The following is a 25,408-nucleotide window of genomic DNA, read 5'->3' as shown; positions in this document are numbered from 1 at the left end:
AGCCTTCTCAGGATGTCCGGCTGCTCTCCTTTGTGGAAACTCTTGCCAGCTTCTAGGAATGGGAGGGGCGGCTAACTTGTTGACAAGCCAGACAGGCAGGGGACCAGTGGAACTCCCGGGGCCATGACTCAGGAAGCCTGATTTCAGATTTCAGAGCTCAGATTGGTCAGTTTCACTGACTCACTTATCTGGGTCCCACGGAGATAAATAGAAACTCTGATCTACCACAGCTCTGCCACTTCGGAGCAACATACATTCTTAGGATACTCTCTCTCCACTTTTCCCCTCAGATTTATTGAGCATTACAATGTCCCAAACACTGTACTAAATGTTTTACAGCACTACCTCATTTAGTTCTCACAGTAGTACTCAGATGAGGAAACAGATTCCCAGAAATGTTAAGTAACTTGATCAGGGTCCCAAAGCTAACAGATGGGCAGGATTGGGATTTGAACCCAGAGAGTCTATAGAAGTCACATTCTTTTTTTTTTTTTTTTTCATTTATTTACTTATTTATTTATTTTTGGCTGCGTTGAGTCTTCGTTGCTGAGCTTGGGCTTTCTCTAGTTGCAGCGAGCGGGGGCTACTCTTCGTTGCGGTGTGCGGGCTTCTCATGATGGTGGCTTCTCTTGTTGTGAAGCATGGGCTCTAGGTGCATAGGCTTCAGTAGTTGTGGTGCGCAGGCTTCAGTAGTTGTGGCTCGTGGGCTCTAGAGCGCAGGCTCAGTAGTTGTGGCGCACAGGCTTAGTTGCTCCGCCGCATGTGGGATCTTCCCGGACCAGGGCTCTAACCCGTGTCCCCTGCATTGGCAGGCGGATTCTTAACCACTGCATGCCACCTGGGGAAGCCCAAAGTCACATTCTTAAGAACCATGCTAGTCTACCTTCTCTACAGAGCTCCTTTCAGGTGTAACTTTTGAGCAATACATATAATATTATTGTTCACGGTTATAGGACATTAAGTTATTTTATAAAACAAATATAAGGGATCCTAGGACTCATAGAAATACTTTATTGCCATAATCTCGTTTTCTCAAAGCACTGAGGTGCCATGTTAACTTTCTCCATCTTATAAATGATGTATTTTCTTCAGTTTTTTCCCTTTCTGGTCAATACCTCCGTAACACTGCAGGAAACGTAGCTACTTTAAAGTTTTCCCTTCGGTTGGATCACCAGAGATCAAACCCACACCCCCTGCAGTGGAAACACGGCGTCCTAACCACTGGACCGCCAGGGAGTTCTCTTCTAATAGATGTCTTGTGCTGAAGACCTATTGTGGGAGCGTGGCTGGGAAGGCCTGCAAGATGAATTAGCCACATCAGCCTACATCACATTGTCTAGTGGGGTGATTCAAAGGCCTCACCATGCTGCCCCCTTTTGTACCCTGCTGGTGATTATATTTCTAGGTCAGGAAATCATTGCTGCTTTTCTGAAAATAGAATTATTTTGTGACTTTCTTCCCTTTTTCAGGAAGATCTGTTTCAGCAGCCAGGCCTAAGGTTGGAATTTGAGCATATCAGGGACTGTTTGGATACCGGAATGATTGATACCCTCTGTATCCTTCAGACGTTCATGCGTGCACGCGTGTATGTGTGTGTGAATATGAGAAAGAGAGGTGAGCAAAAGGAAAGGATGATATTTTAAGGCTCAAAATCAGATATTGTGTCCTCAGCTGTTATGTTTTTCTTACTTAAAGTTTGTATAGAGAAGACTTTACAACTTTAAGCAACCAATATATAGCAGGAATTCAGGAGGGCCCGGCGAAGCTGACAGGCAGCTTGGCCCCTTCAAGATGTCAGCCCGGCATCCTAGCTCCAAGCAGAGAGCCTGGCTGGGCAGGCAGCACTCTGGCACATGCTGGCTCCTGGGGCTTTTCCTAACCATGACCATGGCAGCAGCATCCCCTATTCCTTAACGATGGGCCCAAAGCTGCTAGCAATCACTCCATAGCCGAAGCCCTGCTGCTTTTCCTGGAGAGCCTGCCGGAGCCCGTCATCTGTTACAGCGTCTACCACGACTGCTTGGAGTGTTCTGGCAACCTCACAGCAAGTAAACAGGTGAGGGGAAGCGTGGAGCATCAGCGCATTCATGTTGCAGCCCCGGGTCTCATTGCACCTGAGGGAACAAAGTGGGCACCATCCCCCAAACTCAGTGTCTTAGAAACTCGACTCCAAGTCTTTCCGTCCCAAACCCGCTCTTCCCTTCATGTCCCTTTTCCTTTTAATGGCATCACCTTAATTCCAGTGACTCAACCCAGAAACCTGAGTCATTTCTGACTCCCCCTCTCCTCACCTCCCACACGCTCAGTCCCCTTGCTCTGTCACTTGTCTTCCGTACTAGTTCCACTTTCCTTGGTTCAGGACCCTGCATTCATGCTTTCCCTCTGCTGATTTGTTTTGCGTACTCCCATTAGATTTGGGGTTCTAAAGCTCTTGTCATGTTGCTGTTGGTCAGAAACGCTATCCATTGCCAATTAAGGATTTTCTTAAACAAATGTTCGGGACTTTTTATGATCTAGTCTAGTCATTCACATATGTAACCTGCCATAGAAGAATAATCTAAAAAACATGCTAACAATACACGATCCAGAGCCTTACCCCCCCACCTCCACTAAATCAAAAAATCAAAATCTCTCTCTTCTTTTTTTTTTTTTGGCTGCACCACTTGGTATGCAAGATCTTAGTTCCCTGACCAGGGGTTGAACCCGTGCCCCCTGCAGTGGAAGCGTGGAGGCTTAACCACTGGACTGCCAGGGAGGTCCCTCAAAATCTCTTTTGGGATATATTTTGTACAGGCTTCCCAACCGATTCTGAAATGCAGATAGCCAGAGTACTCATTGAATTCTAGCCTGATCAGCTCTTCCAAGCTCAGGGCCTGTTCAAACAGTAGTGCTCCTGCCAAAATTGACTTCTCATGATGTGTTCTTTCTTCTTATCTCACTGTTTTCCTTACCTCGCCTTTTCTACACTTTCTTTTGCCCTAAATGCCCTAGTCCTTACCTCTGCAAGTGCAATCTTCTCTTATATTCAAGACGCAACTAAAATGTTTTCGGTTCTCTTAAGTCTTTTGAGAACGTGCAGTTAGAAGTTTGACCTCTAAATTCATGTAATGCTTGATCTATGCTTCTGTTTTGGCACCTGTGGCAGGTGATCAAGGTTTTCAGTGTACAGTCTTACTACTCATGTACCCGGATCATGTACTCAGTTCCTGGAGTATAGCAGGCACTTGGGAAACGATTGAATGAACAAAAAGACAAATCCCAGTTCTCCCTCTTTCAGGTCATTGCTACCCTTCCCGCATGCCACAGAAATGTCTTCATCTACTTGATGGCGTTTTTGCAAGAACTGCTGAAAAATTCAGCAAAAAATCATTTGGATGGTAATATTCTAGGTAAGCCACCAAGTGTGTGTGGAAAGCATCTCTGCAGACTGACTCATTAATAAGAGAAATGTGGTTGAGGAATGTCCCAAGTCCACTGCAGTAGAACTAAAATCTCAAGCTCTGGGCAAAGTTTACTCTCAAATAGTTATTTTAAAGCAGAAAATACTGCTTTGGGGCACCTCTCCCCACTCCTAAGAACACAAGAATAAGTAGTACTTCTTATGCTGAATCATATGTTTTCTGGGTTTTTCATACAGCTAGCATATTTGGTAGCTTACTGCTTCGAAACCCAGCTGGTCACCAAAAGCTTGAAGTGGCAGAGAAGAAGAAGGCTCAAGAATTTATTCACCAGTTCCTCTGCAACTCACCCTGAGCCTGTCCATCTCCTCTCCTATTCTGCCTGAGGCAGCCAATTACCAGCCCCACCTATTTCAGCTCCAAAGCTGCCCTAAGAGCACGTGAGCCCACTGGGATGCCAGAGTGGCAGCTGCCTGTTTCCTGAGCCCAGACTGCCCTCCCCACCATGACTGTCACACTCGGTGCTGCTGCGAGTTGTGAAGACATGAGGGGAAATCCACCACAATAAAACTGACATTCAACGTTCAAATTTAGTTATTTAACAGATAGATCTTTTTTTTTTTTTAATGTTTAAACGACTGTACTTCTTGTGCTCACTCAACCTGCCTCCAGGGCATATAGTGCCTTCCCTGCAGCTTGGGCTGGGCTCCCCGTGATCAGATATTTGAACAAACTTTGGAGTCCTGAAGGATGGATGAGTTGGACGGCAAGAATGCAAATGGAAGCTGCTGGATAAAGAGCCCACAGCCACCCCAGATGCTTCCAGTTCTCTGAGGACATGTGTGTACACATATTGCAAACCCTACCCCACTTCCCACTCAGATATGGCTCAACAACTCTAGAGCTGGCCACTCAGCCTCCGAGGGCAATGTAGTGGCTTGAAAATGAAAATATTGAAGAAATTGGTGTTCTGGTGAAACAAGTGGAATTTTCTGGGCCAACAAATCCTCCAAACTGTATATAATGCATCCCCTCTCTTATACGTGTAATATATTTTAATGATAAATGTATTTTTAACAGTGGTTGGTTGCTTTTATTTTTTAAGAGATGGCAGCTCTCAGCAGCTGGACATTTGTGGCTTAAGCACTGGGGCAGGGTGGTCCCTGGTGGTCCAGTGGGTAAGAATCCGCCTTCCAACGCAGGGAATGCGGGTTCAATCCCTAGTCGAGGAACTAAAGTCCCACATGCCGCAACTAGAGAGAAGCCCGCGCACCGCAACGAAGAGCCTGCTCGTCACAACAAGGATCCCATGCGCCGCAACTAAGGCCCGACGCAGCCAAATAAATAAATAAATAAAATAAAATAAAAAAGCACTGGGGCAGCTGGTCAGGGGCCAGAGAGATATTTGCCTGGCAGTCTGGTGATAACAGCCACTATTTACCTTTTCAAGCAAGAGATGGTACAGGCATGGCCCCAACCCCTTGACCCCTGATCTAGTTTCTGAGGGTTGTCCCACTTTTAATATTCTAGAGAAGTAGCTTATGGGGAAAATGGCAGCGGCTGCTAAGAGGTTCTGACAGCTAGATATTTACAGGTCAGGAGCAGAGTAAAGGCACATGCAAAATCGCTTCTTGGATCACCACTAGTCCTTGGCAGTGTAAGTGATTTAGATACCGGCCGGTACGCTGACAATGTGAACGGTTAAAGAAAGAATGGCCAGTAGGTGGCGTTGCCTGGCCCGGGCACGAGTTCCATGGAAGCCGACAGTCCTGTGCAGGGGAAAAAGCCGGGAGAGACGGCCTGGGCAGGGGTGTGAGGAGGAAGGGAGTTGGGCGTTTTAAGCGAGGCTGTGAAGGGGGGAAGAGGTGGTGGCGTCCTCTGGCCAGGCTTGGAATACTCCCCATTTCTGCCATTTGTGTCCAGTCTTCCTTTCTGGGACCCTCCTGCCCATATTAACTTTGTTAGGTGAGAAGGGGTAGCTGGGGCCACAAGGAGAAACCCGGAATGTCACAGCCTTCCAGGCTTCCCCCTTGCGGTCCGGGTACGAATTCGGCGGCTAACTGGGGTCCTTCCCGCTGCGGTTGTGGCTGCTAAGGTGAGGGGAGCGCAAGCCGGGCTGGGGCTACTTTGGATTAGTGGCCGGGGGTCTGATCACTCTTCCTTGCGTCTGGTGCCTCTTGAGCCGAGCCCCGACTCCCTGCAGGCAACCCCCGCCCCCCCCAGGTGGAGGACGAGGCGGGCGCTGCCCAGCGCGGGACGAACTCGTGGCCCCGCGAGGTCTCCGTGGTGCCCACCCCGCCCCCCCTTCCGCTCGCCAATTGGAGGCTCGAGCTCAGCCCCCACACCGACTAAACCAACCAGAAGCGTCAGGGAGAGGCGGAGCCACTATCTCCTCCTTCCTCCGGAAAGCGGAAGCGGAAGTGACGTTCGGCGAAGGTGGGGGCAATCATGGTGCCGCTGGGGAGGGGAGAAGCTGCTGCCGCCGCCGCTGTTGCCGGGAGCCGCGGAGGTAAAAGGCGATACCAGACGCGGCCTGGGCTGGGGACTTCCCGGGGGGCGCGGGACTTAGGCTCCCTCCTGAAGCATTTTCCAGTAGGGACCCTAGACCGGTCACCATAGGGACCCCACCCCTCCTCCGTTTCCATGGGGATGGGTATCCAGCCCCCCTCCCCTGTTTCCATGGAGATCCGGACCCTGCCCCTCTTCGCCCGGCTTGGAGCCCCCCAGCCTGACTTCGGGTTTTTCCGTGTAGCCCTGGACTGGGGACTGTCCCAGACAGGTTCCTTTTCCCAGCCTCCTCTCAAGGGTGCTCTGTTTGTATTTCTCGTTTGCCACCCTCAAACCTCCTGGTCTTGTTTGTTCCGGACAGTTGGTCTCCGCGTTGCCGCCTGTGGTGCTGGGGCAGCCCAGTGGGGCCCCCGGTGCTCTTATCTCTCCTCTCAGATGCAGCGAAATGTGCATCTACCGGGTTGCGTAAGCCAGAGCAAGGGGTCGGGCCGGTTCCTCCCGGCTCAGATCCCTTGGCCTGTCTCTGGTAACTACCACTCTGTCTAACCGCCCTACCGAGTAAGGGTTCACTTTCTAATCCGGAGCAGAAGAGAAAGATAAAGTGCAAAGCCAGACTGAAAACGAAAAGTGATTATTTTTAAATTCTCTGTTATGTGTGCCAAACCCGCGTTTGTAGAACCTGTGTGTTTACAGGTAGAAGAAGAATCACTATTCCAGAACAGGAAAACTTCAAATTTGGTATTTTTCCCAAGAGAGTTTATCTTTCCAAGAGAGTATAGCCGCAGGCCTTTCATTCATTTAACTGACATATCCTGAACTCCTCGTGTCAGTGTACTGTGCTAGAAGCAGTAGAAACAAAAATAAGACTCATCATTTCCTCATTGCAGAGAGCACACTATAAAGCATAGCTTCTAGTGGACACCAGATTGTTTTAGGAGATAAATAGATAAAGTGATCTTCATTACATATACCTGATAAGAGATTAGCCCCACTACCCAGAAGCTGAAACATCTGTTCTCAGAAGGAGGGAACAGATTCACACTTGATTTCTCTACTGTTGTCAGACATTGTGCTTTAACACACATTATGTCTTTTACTCTGCATAACAATTTCCTGAGAACAGGAATTACCAGTTCCACCTTACGTATGAGAAAAGTGAGGCACAGAAAGCTACCCAAGTAGTATGTAGTAAAGCCGGGATTTGTGGGTAGGTGACCCTGCCTCCAAAGCCCTACTCCTTCCAGCATAGACTTACTGCCTCACGGTCTGATTTGGGGGATATTTAGGTGGAGTTCCCTTGCTTTAAGATTTATAGCAACTCAGCTTTGAAACAGTTTGCCCCTATTTCCCCTTAAGTGTTTTGACCAGCCTTCACAGTGTTTGGCAGTAAGGCACATTTGGAAGGTCTTATAAGCTGCTGCTTATTACTTCCATTTTTTATTTTCATTTTTATTAAAAATCTTTTTGGCTGCGCTAAGCGGCTTTTGGCATCTTAGTTCCCTGACCAGGGATTGAACCTGGGCCCTCAACAGTGAAAGCGTGGAGTCCTAACCACTGGACCGCCAGGGAATTCCCATTACTTCAATTTATTTAAAAAGATATTGTTTTCCCTTCAAAATGACTTGATGGTTTTAAACTTAAAAAAAAAAAAAGTCCCAAGGAAGATGTTTTTCATTTACTTTGTCCTGCTCTTGAAAGAAGAGGATAAAAGAGCCCTGTGATTGCTGAGGAGGTCCCTGGGTCCTATGGTATGGCTCTGACTCTGGCTTTGTTCTGTTGCAGACAGGTCACTACCTTTCCATTTCTCACAATTGGGCTGAGCACAACTGAACCATGGGGGAACACAGTCCAGACGACAGCATCAGCTACTTTGAGGTAGAGGAAGATGAGCTGACCCCCGATGACAAGATGCTCAGGTTTGTGGATAAGAATGGACTGGTGCCTTCCTCATCTGGAACTGTTTATGATAGGACAACTGTTCTTATCGAGCAGGATCCTGGCACTTTGGAAGATGACGATGACGATGGACAGTGTGGAGAACACTTGCCTTTTCTAGTAGGGGGTGAAGAGGGTTTTCATCTAATAGATCATGAAGCAATGTCCCAGGGTTATGTGCAACACATTATCTCACCAGATCAGATTCATTTAACAATAAACCCTGGTTCCACGCCCATGCCAAGAAATATCGAAGGTGCAACCCTCACACTGCAGTCGGAATGTCCAGAAACGAAACGTAAAGAAGTAAGTAAAGCAGTGGGTGAGGGCCCAGTTTGGCTTTGGGGAAGTCCTTACACAACTCTTATCAGCAGTTTCAGCCAGGGAGTATAGGAGCCCCTGGAATTAGGACCTACAGTGGCTTTCCTTACTGTATATGCTTCATGTTTTTTGTTGTGACTGCTTTCTGGAACTTTTGGTGTGTATGGCTGCATGGAAATCTGGGAAAACTAAATTGCAAATATCTTCCCCAGATCATAAATAAAATAGACATTTCACTGAGGTAAATCCGTGTCTCTGATGTGGAAATAACTGGATTTGGCTTATCTTTGAGTTGTGTAAAAATGACTTGTTTTGGAGAGATAAATATTTGCTGGACTATACTTTATTAGTGAAAGTTTAATGGATAATAAAGGCTAGCTTTCTTTTTTTTTAGTTGATTAATTTATTTTTATTTTTGGCTGAGTTGGGCCTTTGTTGCTGCGTGTGGGCTGCGCGCCTGCTTTCTCTAGTTGTGGTGAGCGGGGGCTACTCTTCGTTGCGGTGCACGGGCTTCTCATTGCGGTGGCTTCTCTTGTTGTGGAGCATGGGCTCTAGGCACACGGGCTTCAGTAGTTGTGGCACGCGGGCTCAGTAGTTGTGGTTTGCGGGCTCTAGAGCGCAGGCTCAGTAGTTGTGGCTCACGGGCTTAGTTGCTCCGTGGCATGTGGGATCTTCCCGGACCAGGGCTTGAACGTGTCCCCTGCATTGGCAGGCGGATTCTTAACCACTGCTCCACCAGGGAAGCCCAAGGCTAGCTTTCTTTTGTAAGAAGCTCGAGCAGGAGGCAGTAAATGAGAGCAGGTTATCTAAAAGAAGTTTTCGTCTCGTATTTAGCTAATGTGCGGAAGGTAACACATATTACAATGCTTCGAAAACTGTAAAGCATTGTACAAATTGTACTAGGGGTGATAATTAGCAGAGTAAAAGATGTGGTTTAAAAGTAGTGATATACATTATCCGGGAACTAATTGCAGGTCAACTAGGAAAAAAAACGATCCCTGGTAGTTGCAATGCCAGGGACTAAATGTAAGATGTTACCAAACAGCCATTGGGTAAATTGTTTAGCAGGATATTTTTCTCTTTTGCTGTAATTCAGGTCTTGAAACTGGAGAATCTTTTTTTTCGTGGCATTTGGTTTTCCTTTGCTAGCCTTAGAACCTCAGAGCTGGAAGGAACCCTAGCGAGACCATCTTGTCTTACCTCCCACCTCATGTAGGGATCTCTCTGCAGCATCTCTGACACCAATTCCTCTGGTCTCTGCTTGAACACTTACAGAATGACGAGAGCACAGTGTTTCACAGTTCAGCCTAATACAAAGTTTTTTGGCCAGATCTGATTGTTAGAAAGCTTTTGCTCGTATGGAGCCAAAATCTGCCTTCCTGCAGCTGCTGCCCGCTGGTCCCAGTGCTTCCTTTCTTCTTTTTTTTAAAAATTTATTTATTTTATTTTTGACTGTGTTGGGTCTTCGTTGTTGTGCACAGGCTTTCTCTAGTTGTGGCGAGCGGGGGTTATTCTTCGTTGTGGCGCGTGGGCTTCTCATTGCAGTGGCTTCTCTTTTTGCAGAGCACGGGCTCTAGGTGCGTGGGCTTCAGTAGTTGTGGCACGCAGGCTCAGCAGTTGTGGCTCACAGGCTCCAGAGCGCAGGCTCAGCAGTTGTGGCACGCGGGCTTAGTTGCTCCATGGCATGTGGGATCTTCCCGGACCAGGGCTCGAACCCGTGTCCCCTGCATTAGCAGGCAGATTCTTAATAACTGTGCCACCAGGGAAGCCCCCAGTGCTTCCTTTCTGAGCAGCAAGCTAAATCTTCTTCCGACCCGACAACCCCTCAGGTAATTGAAGATCATGGGTTTCTCTACATCTTTTCCTGTGCAGGCTCGACATCTCCATTTACTTAAATGTTCCTCTTACGACATTTTCCTCTAGTTTCTCATCAGCCTCGTCACCTTTGATTGCACAAGTTCCGGTTTTCCAAAGTCCTTAAAATTTGTAATTGAGCACAGTCTCACAAGTGTGAGTCAACTGGTACTGAATACTGTGCGACTCTTTATCTCTTCATCTGGACGCTGTACTACAATTGTGATATGGTCTGTATTTTATTAGCAACAACATCCTACTGTTAGCTGGCACTTGGAAATCTCTAGAATGGTGTTTCTTAGCTGGGGGTAGTTTTGTCCCCTAGGAGACACATTTGGCAATATCTGAAGACGTTTGTCGGTTGTCGCACTGGGGAAGTGCTACTGGAATCTAGTGGGTAGAGCCCAAAGGTCTGTAAACATCTACAGTGCACGGGACAGCTCCCTACAACACAATACAAGACAATAAATAATTGTCTGGCCCCAAATGTCATTTAGCTGTATTCCAATAAAATTTTACTTACGAAACAGGCAGTGGGCTACCCTGACTACCCTTAGTCTAGAACATAGGGAGTTGTAGCAGAGAAGGATGGAAGTACAGCAGAGATTCAGACATGGAAGGCAGTGATAGCATGCAGAGGGATCTCGGCTGTATCCTGGAAATGCACTGAAGGTGTCTGAGCCAAGAAGTGTCGTGGTTGGAGTGGTATTTTAGAAAGGTTGCTCTGGTAGCCGTGGCAGCTTGATTGCCTGCTTAGGAGATAGTTGCAGTTTAGGTTTGGGGTTTCCTTTGAGTCTGATGAAAGATGGTGTGGAAAGAATCCAGGGCTTTTGTTGAAGTATAAGAGAACTTGGTATATTATTGGAGTTTGAAGAATGAGCCATGAATTGAGTCTGACTCAAAGGATTCATCCGTTTTTCCAAGTGTGTTGAGTTTCTTCTGTCTCTTAGCACAGGGGCCACATGGGTGACTGATGGAGCTTCAGATCTCAGTAGTGAGTTAAGTAGTTCGAGTCCACTGTGATAGGTACTTTGAGGCTCATTCAGAGTGCTCTGTGCATGCTGAGGAGAAAGCGGCTGACTCTGCTGTCCCCCTTGCCCTCCATGAATGTTGATTCCATAACAGGAATCAAGAAGACAGGAAGAGGAGAATGTTTGGTGGGGAAATTGATGAGATGGTTGGAGTATAATGAATGTATAGTCCTTGGAGAAAAGCAAAGTGAACAAGTTGAGAAGAAGCCCTTTGGAAATGTGGACCTGAAGTTGAGGAAGTGGCTGGGGAATAGAATTGCGGATCCATGAAGGAGCAGTAGTTCAAACTGTGGGCAAATAACCCAAGGGAGAAGTAAGAATTGTTCTGAGAATTTAAGGGTTGGAAAGAGAAAGAGGAACCAGAGTTCCCTTGGTCCCAGGGATGGGTGGAACGCAGTGCTGTGGAAGCTGAGGGAAGAGAGGTTTAAGAAGTGACCCTGCAGAGGGATTGAGGGGCCGAAGAGGAGCCATTAGTTCTTCTGCTTGTGCAATTGATCACCTCATGGGAAGACTTGCGCTAGAGGGCTGGAGGCTGAAGGCAGATGTCAAGCTATGGATAAGTGAGTGGGCGGTGAGGAAACAGGAGGCAGGAAGCATCAGCTTTTTCTTTTCTTTTTCTAATAGGGTAGTTGGAGGAAGAAGAGTGATGAGGCGGTAGTAAGTCAAGGGGACTGGATCATTTTTTTAGCAGAGGAAATTTGAACATGGCTTAGGGCCTAAACTTTGGGCCATCCTCAGTTAATGATTACTATGTGAGAGTGTTTCAAGAGCAGATGTTTGGGAAACATAAAGTTAAATCAAGACAGAGATTTGCTTATTAGTAGGGGATTTCTCAAGAGCTTTTGATAATAACTAAGAAGGAAGGACATGCAGAATTCTCCAAATATTTTGAACTTGGGAAACCATGTTTCGGGCCTTATTTCCACAGTCAGTGTTTTGTGGAACACATTTTGGGAAATGCTGATCTAGGCAGAAAAGGAGGAGAGGGTAGAGAAGGAATGATTATGCAGTCAGTGATATGAGCTGTCACTTTTCCCACTTCGTCCTATTGCAAGCCTGGTTTACCACTCATGTCTTCTGATCCTTGATAATCATGTAATAGGACAAGGTCAAGGGCACTGTAAGCAACTTGTTCAGTCTACCGTGGATTTAGCTCACTCTACTTCCCTCTCATCACATTTTCCCATTCTATCCATGAGACCTACACGGAAGGTTCTAGAAACTGTTTTTGAAATCATTAGTTACAGGGTTGGTTGGGGATTGAGGGAGAAGCAGCAGTGGCTTTCAGCCTTTGAAAATTTTGCTAAATGACCAGGCATTCAGGAGACTCGCCTTCCTGAAGCACCATCTTAACCGTAGCTTTTGTTTTAACAGAGGTGTAGCTTTTGTTTTAAGAGGTGTTATTTTATTTTATTTTTTGGCATTTAAATCCATTTAATTGCCCTGAAGAGGCCAGTGTTTATGACTGTTTGATAACACTCTTCATGATTTCTTTACATTCCCCTACCCCCACCTTTAAAAAAAACCAAAAAACAAAAAACTTGGTCTTTTCTCCATCTCTACACCCAGGTGTTACTCTTGAGAAATCAGATCATTTGATAACTAGTTAGTCTTCTTGGCTTCCAAAGCAGCTTATTTTCAGAGCCAGATTTTTGCTTGATTTTCCTGTTTACCCTTGATTGTTCCATTGTTTCCTATAGTGTGTGGTTGGCTTACCTATTACTTCATTTTTTTCCCTCGTGCTTGTCTTGTGCAAAAATAAACCAACCAGAACCTTGCTACAGGTGCTGTCTTCTTCCACAGGGCCGCTGGTCATTCCCATTCAAATTGCACATGTCTTATTCTCGAACTTGCTACTTTACCACTGTCTGCCTGTTGATTCGGTAGCTTTGAAAACTCTCAGATCAAAACATTGTCATTTTGGGCTTCCCTGGTGGCGCAGTGGTTGAGAGTCCGCCTGCTGATGCAGGGGACACAGGTTCGTGCCCCGGTCCGGGAGGATCCCACATGCCGCGGAGCGGCTGGGCCCGTGAGCCACGGCTGCCGAGCCTGCGCGTCCGGAGCCTGTGCTTCGCAACAGGAGAGGCCACAACAGTGAGAGGCCCGCGTACCGCAAAAAAAACCCCAAAACATTGTCATTTTGCTGAGGATCAGCATTCTTTTTTAAAAAAATTAATTTATTTATGGCTGCGTTGCGTCTTCGTTGCTGTGCGTGGGCTTTCTCTAGTTGCGGCGAGCAGGGGCTACTCTTCATTGCAGTATGCGGGCTTCTCATTGCGGTAGCTTCTTGTACAGCACAGGCTCTAGGCGTGTGGGCTTCAGTAGTTGTGGCACTCGGGCTTCAGTAGTTGTGGCTTGTGGTCTGAGTTGCTCCGTGGCATGTGGGATCTTCCCGGACCAGGGCTCGAACCCATGTCCTCTGCCTTGGCAGGAGGATTCTTAACCACTGTGCCACCAGGAAAGTCCAGGATCGGCATTCTTAAGCCTTGCTCTTTTAAAACCTTTCTACTCAGCTGTATTTCTAAGGAGCTGTATTTCCTTTAGTCAGTTCACGCAGTTGATGATTTCCCAAACTTTCTTGCATCTGTGCCCTTCCTGAGACCTTTCCAGGACTGTTGGGTTATCTGTTCATCTACCTCTGTCTGAACCACATCGGTGAACATAACGTTCCCGCCCCCCCCACCGCCCCACCAACTGATCTTGCACTTTTCTGCTGCATGGTTGGCCAAGACGCATGAAGAAGCCCAGGAATCACATACCAAATATGCTCTTCATAATGCCTCAGAGTATTCCAGTGCATTGACTGGGAGAGAATAGCTTTTTCTACCAAGAAGCACAGTTACAGTGATGCTTTATGAATTAGGCTGCTTGCTACGTTGGTCAGTGACATTCCAAGGGGTCTGTTTTTTTTAGTGTGACAAATTTTAAGTATAAAAATAAGGGGGAAAATTTGACTCCAGTGTTTCAGAGCCTTTTTGCAACATGCCCTTTACCTTGGGAGACCCAGTTCCAATCTCATTCCTCATTATCAATCCCACAGGCAGTGGAAGGATCCACTCAGACAAGCCAGGTTGTTGCTGACTCTGCAAAGGGGACCCACCCACTTTTAGTCTTTGCACACAGTGATTACATTCCTTTACAGGTTCCCTTCTGAATACCCAGGGAATTGCCCTTCAGAACTAGGACAGAGACTGTTTCTGCTTGAAATGCTAGTGTTAAGGATCCATTCATTCTTTCCACAAGCTTTTGCTTATTGAGTATCTACATTTGTCAAATACCAGGAAGAACAAAGAAATAATCCCTGCCCTGAGGGACTCTAGGGGAGTCTAGAAGGGAGACCGCTAGAGGCTGTATGTGCGAGGTTTGGTAGGAAACCAGGGCTGGAAGCATTTTCTGTTTACCAGCAGACGAAGCCATTTGAGCGCTGTCCCCTGCATGCCTGCATGTGTGTCACATACCTCTGTGCAGCATTCAGCATTTCCATCACTGAGGCCCACTGGCTTGGAAAAGGGACAAGGGTGGTTTTATGTTCATACTAGTTTTCCAGCATAATGCTGCAGGAATAACAGTTCTCGGATTTACATTGTACATAGGCTGTACCTGTTGAGTATTGCTAAAATTTTGCTGTGGTAGGACGTTGGAGAAAGAATCCGAATGTTAATGTTTTTCTCTTATTTAAATCAAGCTTATTCTTAAAATTGTTTCTTCTGTGATGTACGCAGGGATAATTTAGACCTAGGTTCCGTCTTTGTTCTGGTATATACTGTGTGGCCTTGGGTAAGCTGCTCTGTTTCCTCTTTTGTAAAATTGAAATGAAAATATCCCGTTGCGTTTCATGACGGTGAAATGAGATTTATTCATTTATAAATATATAACGGGATAAATAAAACATTTAGCATAGTGTCTGGTGCATGGTGGTTGTTTGGTGAATGTTCATTTACTTTCTCTTCCTCGTAGGCCCACATAGTTCTTGAAGGAGGTATGGAAGGAGGTATTCTGTTAAAGAAAAGGTTAAAATTGTCTTTGTTAGGAACCCTTTGGGAAGCATTTTCTCCTAAAACAGGGTTATAAATTGTGTTTGGGTTCCCTGGAACCCAGTGACCCCTAATTTGCTGAACTGTCATATTAATACAGCTATGGAATGTGACCCACCATTTAGAACCGTGTTTTACAAGGGGAACATGTTGGTAGTCCCGCTGGAGGGGTTCTAGGTGCAGCCCTTGCCACAGGTAACCGTCCATGCTCATGCTCTGCTCCCTTGGACTTCTTGGCCTTCCGTAGCAGCAGGCCCCCGAAAGTTACTTCCATGGTGGGCAGTTGGGGCATGAAGCAAAGCTGGGGGCTCTTTTTAAATATTATTCTTAATTTTTTACAATTGAGATAAAATTGACATATAACATTATGTAACATAATGATTCAGTAATTGTATATATTGCCAAATGATCACTATTGTAAGTCTAATTATCATCCATCCCCACGCATAATCTTTTTTTTTGTTTTTTTTTGCTGTACGCGGGCCCCTCACTGTTGTGGCCTCTCCCGTTGCGGAGCACAGGCTCCAGATTCGCAGGCTCAGCGGCCATGGCTCGCGGGCCCAGCCGCTCTGCGGCATGTGGGATCTTCCCGGACTGGGGCACGAACCCGTGTCCCCTGCATCGGCAGGCGGACTCCCAACCACTGCACCACCAGGGAAGCCCTTTTTTTTCTTGTGATGAGAACTTTTAAGATCTACTCTCTCAGCAACTTTCAAATATACAATACAGTGTTATTAACTATAGTTACCATGCTGTACATTACATTCCCATGACTGACTTACTTCATAAGCTGAGGACTCTTACAGCTAAAGAATGAGGATTCCTGTTATGCTGGCAGTGACAGTGGCAAGAGGGTTAGATGGTTAGCATCCTGTTGAGTGCCTGCTGTGTACTAGGCACTGTGTTAGGGACTCTGATCGTTTTGTATTTTCGTAACAATCTTATAAACTAGGTACTGTTAGCTCTCATTTTACAGATGAGAAAACGGAGGCTTAGAAACATACAACTGGCAAGTGGTAGAGTTGAGATTTGAACTGAGGACTTTGTGCTTTCCTATCATACACACCACCTTTGTGAAGACAAGAGAGGAGAATCAGGCACTGAAACCCATTAGCTATGAAAAGGGCTGAGAAATGAGGGGCAACAGGATGGCATTAGTTCTGTAAGGGTAAAGGATTTAGGTGGGGGAGCAGCTATGTAAATTCAGCTCTGAGATGGGCAGTGGAGGTCACTGCAGGGCTCTTCCATTCCTACTTCGAGCTCTTTGGTTGCACATTATGGAGTGGGAGAAAGGAGATCACTGCCAGTGTGGAAACAGAGTTGGTACTGGGGAGAGGGATGGGAAGTCCCTAGTGATGGGAAGGAAAGGGCAGCTCCTACAGCTGTAACGGCCAAGCCAATCATTTATTTATAAGAATGTTCAGCTGCTGGGTGCTCACAATCAGAAGCTCCCTTTCCTTATTGAGAATGGCGCTGTTAGTGTGTGTAGGATCTAGTTCTCTCAGACTCATTTCTTTTTCCTCCAGCAGAAACCCAGCCTTTTTTCTCTTCTGAATTTTCTTAAGCTTTTGTCTCCTAGAGTTCCAGTGTTTTTCTCATTTTTGCCTCTCATTCACCTTTCCTCCTCTGATCCTGTTGACTTAACAGGGCAGTCATCCTTGTTAAATACTTCTCTATTCTAGAACTACTCAGAACACTTCTTGAATCAACATCAGTTCTCTGAAAGCTCACGCCTCCTGCCCATTCCTCGCATTAGACCTGGTCCGTCCTCAGTGAGCCCAAGCTGTGCTGTCTCTGAGCTCCTTAACTTCGTAATCGACAGCCATTTAAGTGATGCAGTGCTCAAACTCTTTTGGAGAAACGTGTTTTCCAATGGAATCTTTGGTGACATTATGTTCATATTACAGATACTTTAGTTAATTTCGATGGGCCAATTATTATGTGTCACCTCTCCCTCAAGTTCTTTAAATTTAGCTTGGGTATCACCTCCTTCGAGAAGCTTTTCTTAGTCATCCCCAAGTTTAAGTTTTTTGTAGTTTTTTTTTTCTAAGTTTTTCTCTATATTCTAGTATCCATACAACTTCTCATACCGTATTGTTCTTGTCTGTTTGAATTGCCTCTTGACTTTGAGCTCCTTGAGAGCAGGGGCCATTTTTTCTCTATCCCTAGCACCTGGGAGAATATAATCCCTGGAACATAAGGTTTATCATGCATGTATGCATTCAAAAAAAAAATTGTATTTAAATGTACCAAATGTTGCAACACCTCCTCTGTGTAACGTGTTTTTTGCAACTTCCTCCTCTGATCCAGTTTGAGGAGGTTTAGTTTTCCCTTTTTGTGAAATGTGGTGCTGTTTAGAAACGATTCTGAAAGACACAGTATAGAGACTTCCATTTACTGCCTTCCTCCAGATGGGGTGAGGTTGTGCGTTTATTCAGCATACTATTGGGGAGCATTTGCTTTGACAGTCATCTGTCCCCCCGTTAAATACAAATACCTTCCCCACTCTTTGTCCTCTCTCCTAACTTTCCCCTCTCTCTCCTCAGCCGTTCCGTGAAAGAGTAGTTATATTCATTGTCTCTAGCTCCTTGCTTTTCCCTGACTTTTCAGCCTGTTACGTCCTGGCTTCTGCTTCTACCCCCTCCAGTGAAGCTAGTCTTGCTGGGGCAGTTCTGACCTTGTGAATTGGCTGAGTCCAAGAAATGCTCCCTCAGTCACCTCTGCTGCATTTTACCTGGTTGACCATCCTCCTTGAAACTCTGTTGCTTTGTCACTTACAGTCCTTGCCACTACTTTCCTCAACACTAAGTCCTGTTGGTTTGGTTTTGTTTGTTCGTTTAGTCATCCATTCCTTCACTCAACAAATCTGAGTTACTTCTCCACAAGGCTAGTTCCTGAGGCTGTTGGCAGTGAACAAGACGGATGTGGTCCTTGCTCTCATGGAGCCTACAGTCCAGCTGGAGAGTAGCCGTTTATTCAGTTAACTCCACAAATATCTACTTAGTGCCTCCTGCTTTCCAGCTACTGCTGTGCCTACATTCCAAATAGATAATCATGTAAATTATCTACGTGCTTTAAAGAAATACAGGCTGCTATGAGAACCTGTAATAAGGGTACCTCTTCTAGTTTGGGGAGAGGGTAGAGATCGGTCAGGGAAGAGGTCCTTGAGGAAGGAACACTTAATGGAAGCTTGAATTGGCCAAGTAAGAAAACCTAGATGGGAGCAGGGGTTGGTAGGGCTGGGAGACAGGGAGGGATAGTTAGTTGCACTTGTTACTTACAAAGTTATCAACTGCTGTAGCGTCTTAAGAATGAAATTCTGCTCTCGTCATTCACCGTTGTCGTAAGCTCCACGACGGAGACATGCGGGCTTCTTTATTATAGCATTCATGGGGTCCTGGTTCTCCTTCCTGGTCAGTGATCATTTTGAAATCTCTGTCTTGCAGCACCAAAGAGGTCTGTTTTTAGTCTTGATGAAAAATCAGGACATGTGTGTGAGAGGCTAATTAACCATGTATGCTGAGTGGCATAGTTAAATATTATTAGAATTCAGAGAAGGGCACTGTCACATAGATATGGAGTGATAGTGGCGGGCATCGGAGGTAGTGAGGCTTGAATGGAAGAGAGAGACTCAGAAAAGCAGAGAAGAAAGGAACCAGGCATTTCCAGTAGAGAGAAAAGAGAGAGAACAAAGGCAGGCGAGTGGGAATTCAGTGTTGCCGTTAGGGAAGGGGTTACCGTCCCCTGTAGGCCTCGACAGAGCCTGCTTTTGGCCTGGTGACAGAAGAGGACCTGGAAGGACTTTGAGTACAAGGCTAGGGAATTGGGACTTAATCATTTGAGCAGAGAGGTGGTACATGTGGGACACTTTTAGAATAAATCTGGCAGTGATTGGCTTCAAAGCTAGGCACTGAGACATGAGAATGCCTGGTCAGTAGTTCAGTTCAGCAGATGTTTATGGAGCATGTCCTGTGTGGCATGGGGAAGGGAAAGGGATGAATGAGCGAGAGAGCGCTTGCCTGGGGAACCTAAAGACATGTGCAAGATCCTATCGGTGGTTGGGCTTTTGAGAGAAGGACAAGGAGCCAGAGGCGAGTTGGGCTTTTTTTTTAACATCTTTATTGGAGTATAATTGCTTTACAGTGGTGTGTTAGTTTCTGCTTTATAACAAAGTGAATCAGCTATACACATACATATATCCCCGTATCTCCTCCCTCTTACATCTCCCTCCCACCCTCCCTATCCCACCCCTCTAGGTGGTCACAAAGCACTGAGCTGATCTCCCTGTGCTATGCGGCTGCTTCCCACTAGCTATCTATTTTACATTTGGTAGTGTATACATGTCCATGCCACTCTCTCACTTCGTCCCAGCTTACCCTTCGCGCTCCCGTGTCCTCAAGTCCATTCTCTGCATCTTTATTCCTCTCCTGCCCCTGGGTTCTTCATAACCATTTTTTTTTTTAAGATTCCATATATATATGTTAGCATACGGTGTTTGTTTTTCTCTTTCTGACTTCACTCTGTATGACAGACTCGAGGTCCATCCACCTCTCTATAAATAACTCAATTTCGTTTCTCTTTGTGGCTGAGTAATATTCCATTGTATATATGTGCCACATCTTCTTTATCCATGCATCTGTCGATGGACACTTAGGTTGCTTCCATGGCCTGGCTATTGTAAATAGAGCTGCAGTGGACATTGTGGTACAGGACTCTTTTTGAATTATGGTTTTCTCAGGGTATATGCCCAGTAGTGGGATCGCTGGGTCGTATGGTAGTTCTATTTTTAGTTTTTTAAGGAACCTCCATACCGTTCTCCATAGTGGCTGTATCAGTTTGCATTCCCACCAACCGCGCAAGAGGGTTCCCTTTTCTCCACACCCGGGAGATGGGCTTTTGAGAGAAGGACAAGGAGCCAGAGGGGAGATGGGCCCCTCCCTTCCCCACGCCCACAGGTTTTCAGGATTTGGCAAACTGTGGTCCACAGGCCAAGTCCATACAGACGCCGGTTTTTGTAGAATAGTTTTATTTTTTAATTATTTTTAAAATCAAAAGAACATTATTTCATGATATATGAAAATTATATGAAATTCAGATTTCATTGTCCATAAATAAAGTTTTTTTGGTGCACAGCCTTGCTTGTCCATTTATATATTGTCTATGGTTACTGTCACATACAGCAGATCCTCCTTCTCTGAAACTGAATGTCCTTTCCCCTACCTGAGGCTTTTCCCTCCACCCAGGCTTTTAAATATCCTTGTGGTCTTTAGGTTCCTCCCAGATCCTCAGCTTCTTTTTTCCAGGACCTTTCTCCTTCCAGATACGCTCAAGACCTATCTTACTTCAAACAGACAAACAACACTTCATCAACTCAAAAGTCCACTTGTGCTACTGCTCTCCATCTCCAGTCTCTATCCCCGCCTTTCCTTATTCACCTTCGTCCAGACTTCTGACCTCATCAGTCCATTAAAACTAGCCTTGCTGAGTCACTGGTGAACTCCTAGCTGCTGGATCCAGTAGTTTTCCCAGTCCTATCTTCCTTGTTTTCTCTGACGTTTAACATTTCGATCATTCTCTTTTCCTTGAGACTCTTTATCTTCTGGCTTCTGTGACATCCATCTCCTTTGCTTCTCTTCCTAATTCCCCAGCCCTGTCTCCCACTCATCCATCAATGGCTTCTCTTCTTTGACCAGTTCCTTAAACACTGGTGACATTCAGGAGCCCGTCCTTTGTCCTCGTAGCCAAGATTTTACTGAGCATCTACTATATGTCAGTCCCTGTTATTGAAATACTTTACGCAGATTATTCCTAATTATTACAACAACCCCAAAAAGATCGATTTTGTTTCCTTGTTATAAACAGGAAATTGAGACTCAGCTTAAGTAATTTTCCAAAGGTTGCACAGTAAGTGGCAGAGCTGGGGCTTGAACCAGCCTGCTTTAGTGTATAGTAAAGTCATCTATTATCTGTGTACCAGAGACTCCTGCTGTAGACTTTCTTTTTAGCTTCCAGCCTATATGTCTGTCTACTAGACATTTCTACCTGGCAGCACCTCAAACCCAACTTATCGTCTCTCCCTAACCCCCATCCAGTCCAGAATTGGTATGTGACCATCTCTTTTGTCATTCAGGCCCCAATCATGGGAGTTGATTTTGACTTTACCTCTCCCCGACGGCTGCCATGCACCCAGTTGTCACTACAGCCACTCATTTCTCCCCTTTTAATTTCTCTGCAATTCATCTCTCATGATGTCCACTATATCACTTCCTTAGTTCAGATTCTTCTCATCTCTATCTTGGACTATTGTCTCCCTTCTCTTAATCTCTACCCCTTCTTCTATTCTCTTAGCCTTCCAGTCTGTCTTCCATAGCTTCCAGGATGATCTTTTCTAAACCCCACATCTGATTGTGTTGCTATATTGGTTAAAACCTACTGATGGCTCCCGTTGTCCTATTCCTCTACTCCATAGCTTAACTAAGGAGGCTTCACCTTATTTTTCTAGATTCTTTTTCCAGTCTCTTACCTACTCAGGTGTGTTTGTGGTCTTCTGTACCGGCGTACTCATTTATCTCTCCAATGTAGTTCTCAAGGTGTTACTTCTTTCTGGAATGCCCATCTCTTCCAGTTTGTCTGAGGAACATTTTTTCAGTTTGATCCCTAAAAAATGGACAAATAGGCAAACCAAAAAACACCCTCAGTTCAGAGAGAGTGCCTCAGCTTCTGAGCCTTCACTGTGTCCAGTCTTTCTTAGAGGGGTTAGGTTTCCCTTCTTCATGCTTCCCAAGCACCGCGGGTGTGTATCTGTTGTCCGACCCAGCACAGTGTGTGATAATTTGTGCGCGTCTGCCTCATTAAAATGGTACTCTTTAAAGACAGAGCTTTATGTCTTGTTCGCCTTTTTACCTGTGGTATCTAGCTTGTTGCCTGGGACATAGAAGTTCATTAACTGTTGAATGAATACCAATAGTGTGGTGAGAGCTATGGACTGAAGCTTTGGAGAAGGATGAGGATTAAAGGATGAAGATGTTTGCTAAAGTTGAAGAGTAGGCAGAACTAGCGCCCCGATATGTGTAGCATCAGATCAATGACAAAGTCTTTCCACAGATGCTTTATCTCATTTTGTTCTGCTCAGAAGCGCCGTCAGACAGGCAGGGCAGGCATTCAGTTTTGCCTTTTAGAAATGAAGAATCTTTAGTTCAGAGACGTGAAAAGACCTACCCAAAGTCCTGAACCTAAGTGCCAGAATTCAGTCTTCTCCAGCCAAGGCTATGATGCTTCCCCCGAACCAGTGGAGAGATGGGGAAGGTTTGGGAGATGAGAGAGAAGTTTTGGGCTAAACCTACATTTAGAGGTTAAAGAAAAGGAGTGAGTGGCTCAGGGAAGACGATAAAGAGCCCCAGAGAATGACTGTGTGGTGAAAGACAAGTTTTCAGAAGGAGAAGGCATTGTTGATGAGATTTTTTTTCAAATACTAAAGGAAAATTGGGAAGGAGGAAAGAGTTTTACCACCGGGAAGCTCAAGAGAATGGTTTCGTCCGGTGAAGCCCACCTGGCCGAGTGGTTCCACAGGCATTGAGGGAGGTGGAAGCACCTGTGGATAGCACCCTTTCCAGAAGGGTGATGGTGGGAAGGAGACCAATAGGCTGGCAGCTTGAGGAACGTTGTACTACCAAATATTCCCAGAAATTCATGGTACATTTTTTTCATTCTGTAGACCTGAAAATAATGCAGTGGAAATTATGCTAGTACATAACTGTGCTAGTACACCTATGACTGAGTATATAAATTTCAGAATGTTTTAAACTCAATTTAACATTGGTCTATTCCAATCAAGATATAGTGCCAGAGGGCAGGATGTTCAATCAAGCCTTAAAGTCAAATTGTATTTGAATATGGGTAAGTGTAGTAGTATGTGCCCACCTACGGGAGTAGACGTTTACTAGTCCGAAAACACTGTTCTTATATTCATTTAGAGTGTTTACCTACCTACAAGCTTGTCTCTTGGGCATTACTCGCATCATTTGTCGTCCGGTGTAATTTGGTCAACGGGAAGATTTTCCCCACTTTTGTTAGAGGGTGTTTTCTGTGTTGATGATAAAAACCTGTGTGTTTCATCTGCATCTCCTGAGAGCCAAGCCCTGCGGGGAGTTAGGCCCTGAGCAGCTCTTTTGTCCCACTGACAAGGTGTCTTCTGTCTGCCAGGTAAAGAGGTACCAGTGCACCTTTGAGGGCTGTCCCCGCACCTACAGCACAGCAGGCAACCTGCGCACCCACCAGAAGACCCACCGGGGAGAGTACACCTTTGTCTGTAATCAGGAGGGCTGCGGCAAGGCCTTCCTCACCTCCTACAGCCTCAGGATCCACGTGCGGGTGCACACGAAGGAGAAGCCGTTTGAGTGCGACGTGCAGGGCTGTGAGAAGGCGTTCAACACGCTATACAGGTCAGCCCATTCCTCCCTCCCTGCACCACCAACCTCTGACCCCAGCTCTGTCCTGACTGAAGAGCTCTCCCTGCACAGTACAGACGTTCACTTTCAGGGCTTTAAAGAGGACAGTAATGCTCAACTGTTGACAGTTCATTAGAGGAACTTGTAACTTAAAGATTGACACATACTGGGTTGGTTAAAAATCAGAGTCCATTTGTGTCCGGATTCATATCTCCTGGAATGCCATCCTGGCCTCAGGGTTTTAGTATTTAGCATAGAATAATATCTCCTGTTGGCTCAGGAGCTTGGAACCAAGGTTTCTTTCACTTCCTTCCCGGCCTCACCTTAAAGATTAACTTTTTTCTACCCCCAAGAAATGGGGAGTGGTCCACTCAGCCATTTCCCTTTTCCACCGTTTGTGTCAAGAGACTTATATAGGTGTTCAACATTGCGTGTAAAATAGCACACATGATAAATACTAGCTGACACTTAGAAAGCACCCATTGTGTGCTAGGAAGTGTCCTGAGTGCTGGCCCTCACAGCCACTGCTCAGGAAATGGAAGCACGGAGAGGTTTTGTAACTGGCTCAAGGTCCCCCTTCTGGTAGAGGAGAACAGAATTTGAGTCCCAGGCAGCCTGGCTCCAGGCCACACTCACACCACTACGCCATATACTTCTCTGAATTTCTCTTTGAGCACAAAATGTTGGATACTAATGTATTATGGCTATAGAATTCTTATGCACTTGACCCTGACGCACATTAAGCTGACGTGGGAAGACTCTGTAGTACATTATGACAAAGGGGATTTCTCTGGGATATCTTGCAGGCTGAAAGCACATCAGAGGCTTCACACAGGGAAGACGTTTAACTGTGAATCTGAAGGCTGCAGCAAGTACTTCACCACGCTCAGTGATCTGAGGAAGCACATTCGAACCCATACAGGAGAAAAGCCATTTCGGTGGGTCTTGCTGTTTTCTATTGTCACTGACGAGGTTTCAGCTGAGTGTTTTGGTGTACTCTAAAATTTGTCAAAGTGGAAAGGAAATTCCCTTCGCTGGTTCTTTGGGCAGTGTTTGCTTTCTCCAGGATAGTTGTAACCAACTACTGCAGATTGGAGGAGTGGCGATGGATTCCAAGAGCATCCCTACCTACTCTGCGGATGGTGGCCTCTCTGCCTCATTCTTTCCCTTCCTTTCTTTCTTTCTTTTTTAAATTTTATTTATTTTATTTATTATTTTTTTATTTTTGGCTTCATTGGGTCTTTGTTACTGCACACGGGCTTTCTCTAGTTGCGCTGTGCAGGCTTCTCATTGTGGTGGCTTCTCTTGTTGCAGAGCACGTGGGCTTCAATAATTGTGGCACGCAGGCTCAGTAGTTGTGGCTCGCCGGCCCTAGAGCGCAGGCTCAGTAGTTTTGGCGCATGGGCTTAGTTGCTCCGTGGCATGTGGGATCTTCCCTGACCAGGGCTCGAACCCATGTCCCCTGCATCGGCAGGTGGATTCTTAAGCACTGTGCCACCATGGAAGCCTCCCCACCCCTTTATTTTCAAGAAACGTTTGTTGAAACTCACTTACGTATTGGGTACTTTTATCAGTGCTAGAGAAATACTAAGATACCGGCTCTCCTTTTGAGAACCTTAGTCTGGTGGAAAAGAACCGCAAGTAACCAGACAGTATCTGAGACTGAGATGCTGAAAGAGCTTTGAGCACAGAGGCAAGGATACGTACCTAAGAAGAGGTGGGGAGGGAAGGGGGAAATGAGGGGAAATGAGGGGTAGGGATGCTTAGGCTACTGGTTCAGGTATTTTTTTCTTTTATCACTTGTTCGGTTGTTGCTTTGTAATATGTCATGTGTACATGCAAACATATAGGAGCATCCATTTTTATCTGTAGATTTCAGT

At 45.8% G+C, this 25,408-nt stretch overlaps 2 protein-coding genes across 12 annotated transcripts in view; both read left to right on the top strand.

Annotated features, from left to right (window-relative positions):
- INPP5B (inositol polyphosphate-5-phosphatase B) overlaps positions 1-4,474 on the top strand; it is a 47,265-nt gene extending 42,791 nt beyond the window's left edge. For 7 of the 9 annotated variants that reach the window (XM_079918478.1, XM_079918470.1, XM_079918472.1 and 4 more), the window contains 4 exons: positions 1,470-1,554; positions 1,929-2,056; positions 3,278-3,389; positions 3,638-4,474. In XM_079918478.1, coding sequence (XP_079774604.1) covers positions 1,470-1,554; positions 1,929-2,056; positions 3,278-3,389; positions 3,638-3,753 — 441 coding nt within the window. In that variant the 3' untranslated portion in view covers positions 3,754-4,474. Of the gene's footprint in view, positions 1-1,469; positions 1,555-1,695; positions 2,057-3,277; positions 3,390-3,637 lie in introns of those variants that run through there. The other 2 variants (XM_079918471.1, XM_079918473.1) reach the window with 2 other exon arrangements.
- Positions 4,475-5,836: 1,362 nt separating this feature from the next.
- The window catches only part of MTF1 (metal regulatory transcription factor 1), a 39,351-nt gene continuing 19,779 nt past the window's right edge, over positions 5,837-25,408 (top strand). For 2 of the 3 annotated variants that reach the window (XR_013827852.1, XM_079918815.1), the window contains exons 1-4: positions 5,837-5,907; positions 7,689-8,147; positions 23,284-23,522; positions 24,335-24,466. Coding sequence is in view for 2 of the 3 variants with exons in the window: in XM_079918815.1 (XP_079774941.1) it covers positions 7,740-8,147; positions 23,284-23,522; positions 24,335-24,466 (779 nt within the window). In the remaining variant the exon portion in view is untranslated. The remainder of the gene's footprint in view (positions 5,908-7,688; positions 8,148-23,283; positions 23,523-24,334; positions 24,467-25,408) is intronic. The other variant, XM_079918816.1, reaches the window with a different exon arrangement.

This window comes from Stenella coeruleoalba (genome assembly GCF_951394435.1).
Source record: "Stenella coeruleoalba genome assembly, chromosome: 1".
Taxonomy (NCBI): Eukaryota; Metazoa; Chordata; class Mammalia; order Artiodactyla; family Delphinidae; genus Stenella; species Stenella coeruleoalba.
Note: the sequence above shows the minus strand (reverse complement) of the source record. Positions and strands in the feature narration are given on the sequence as shown.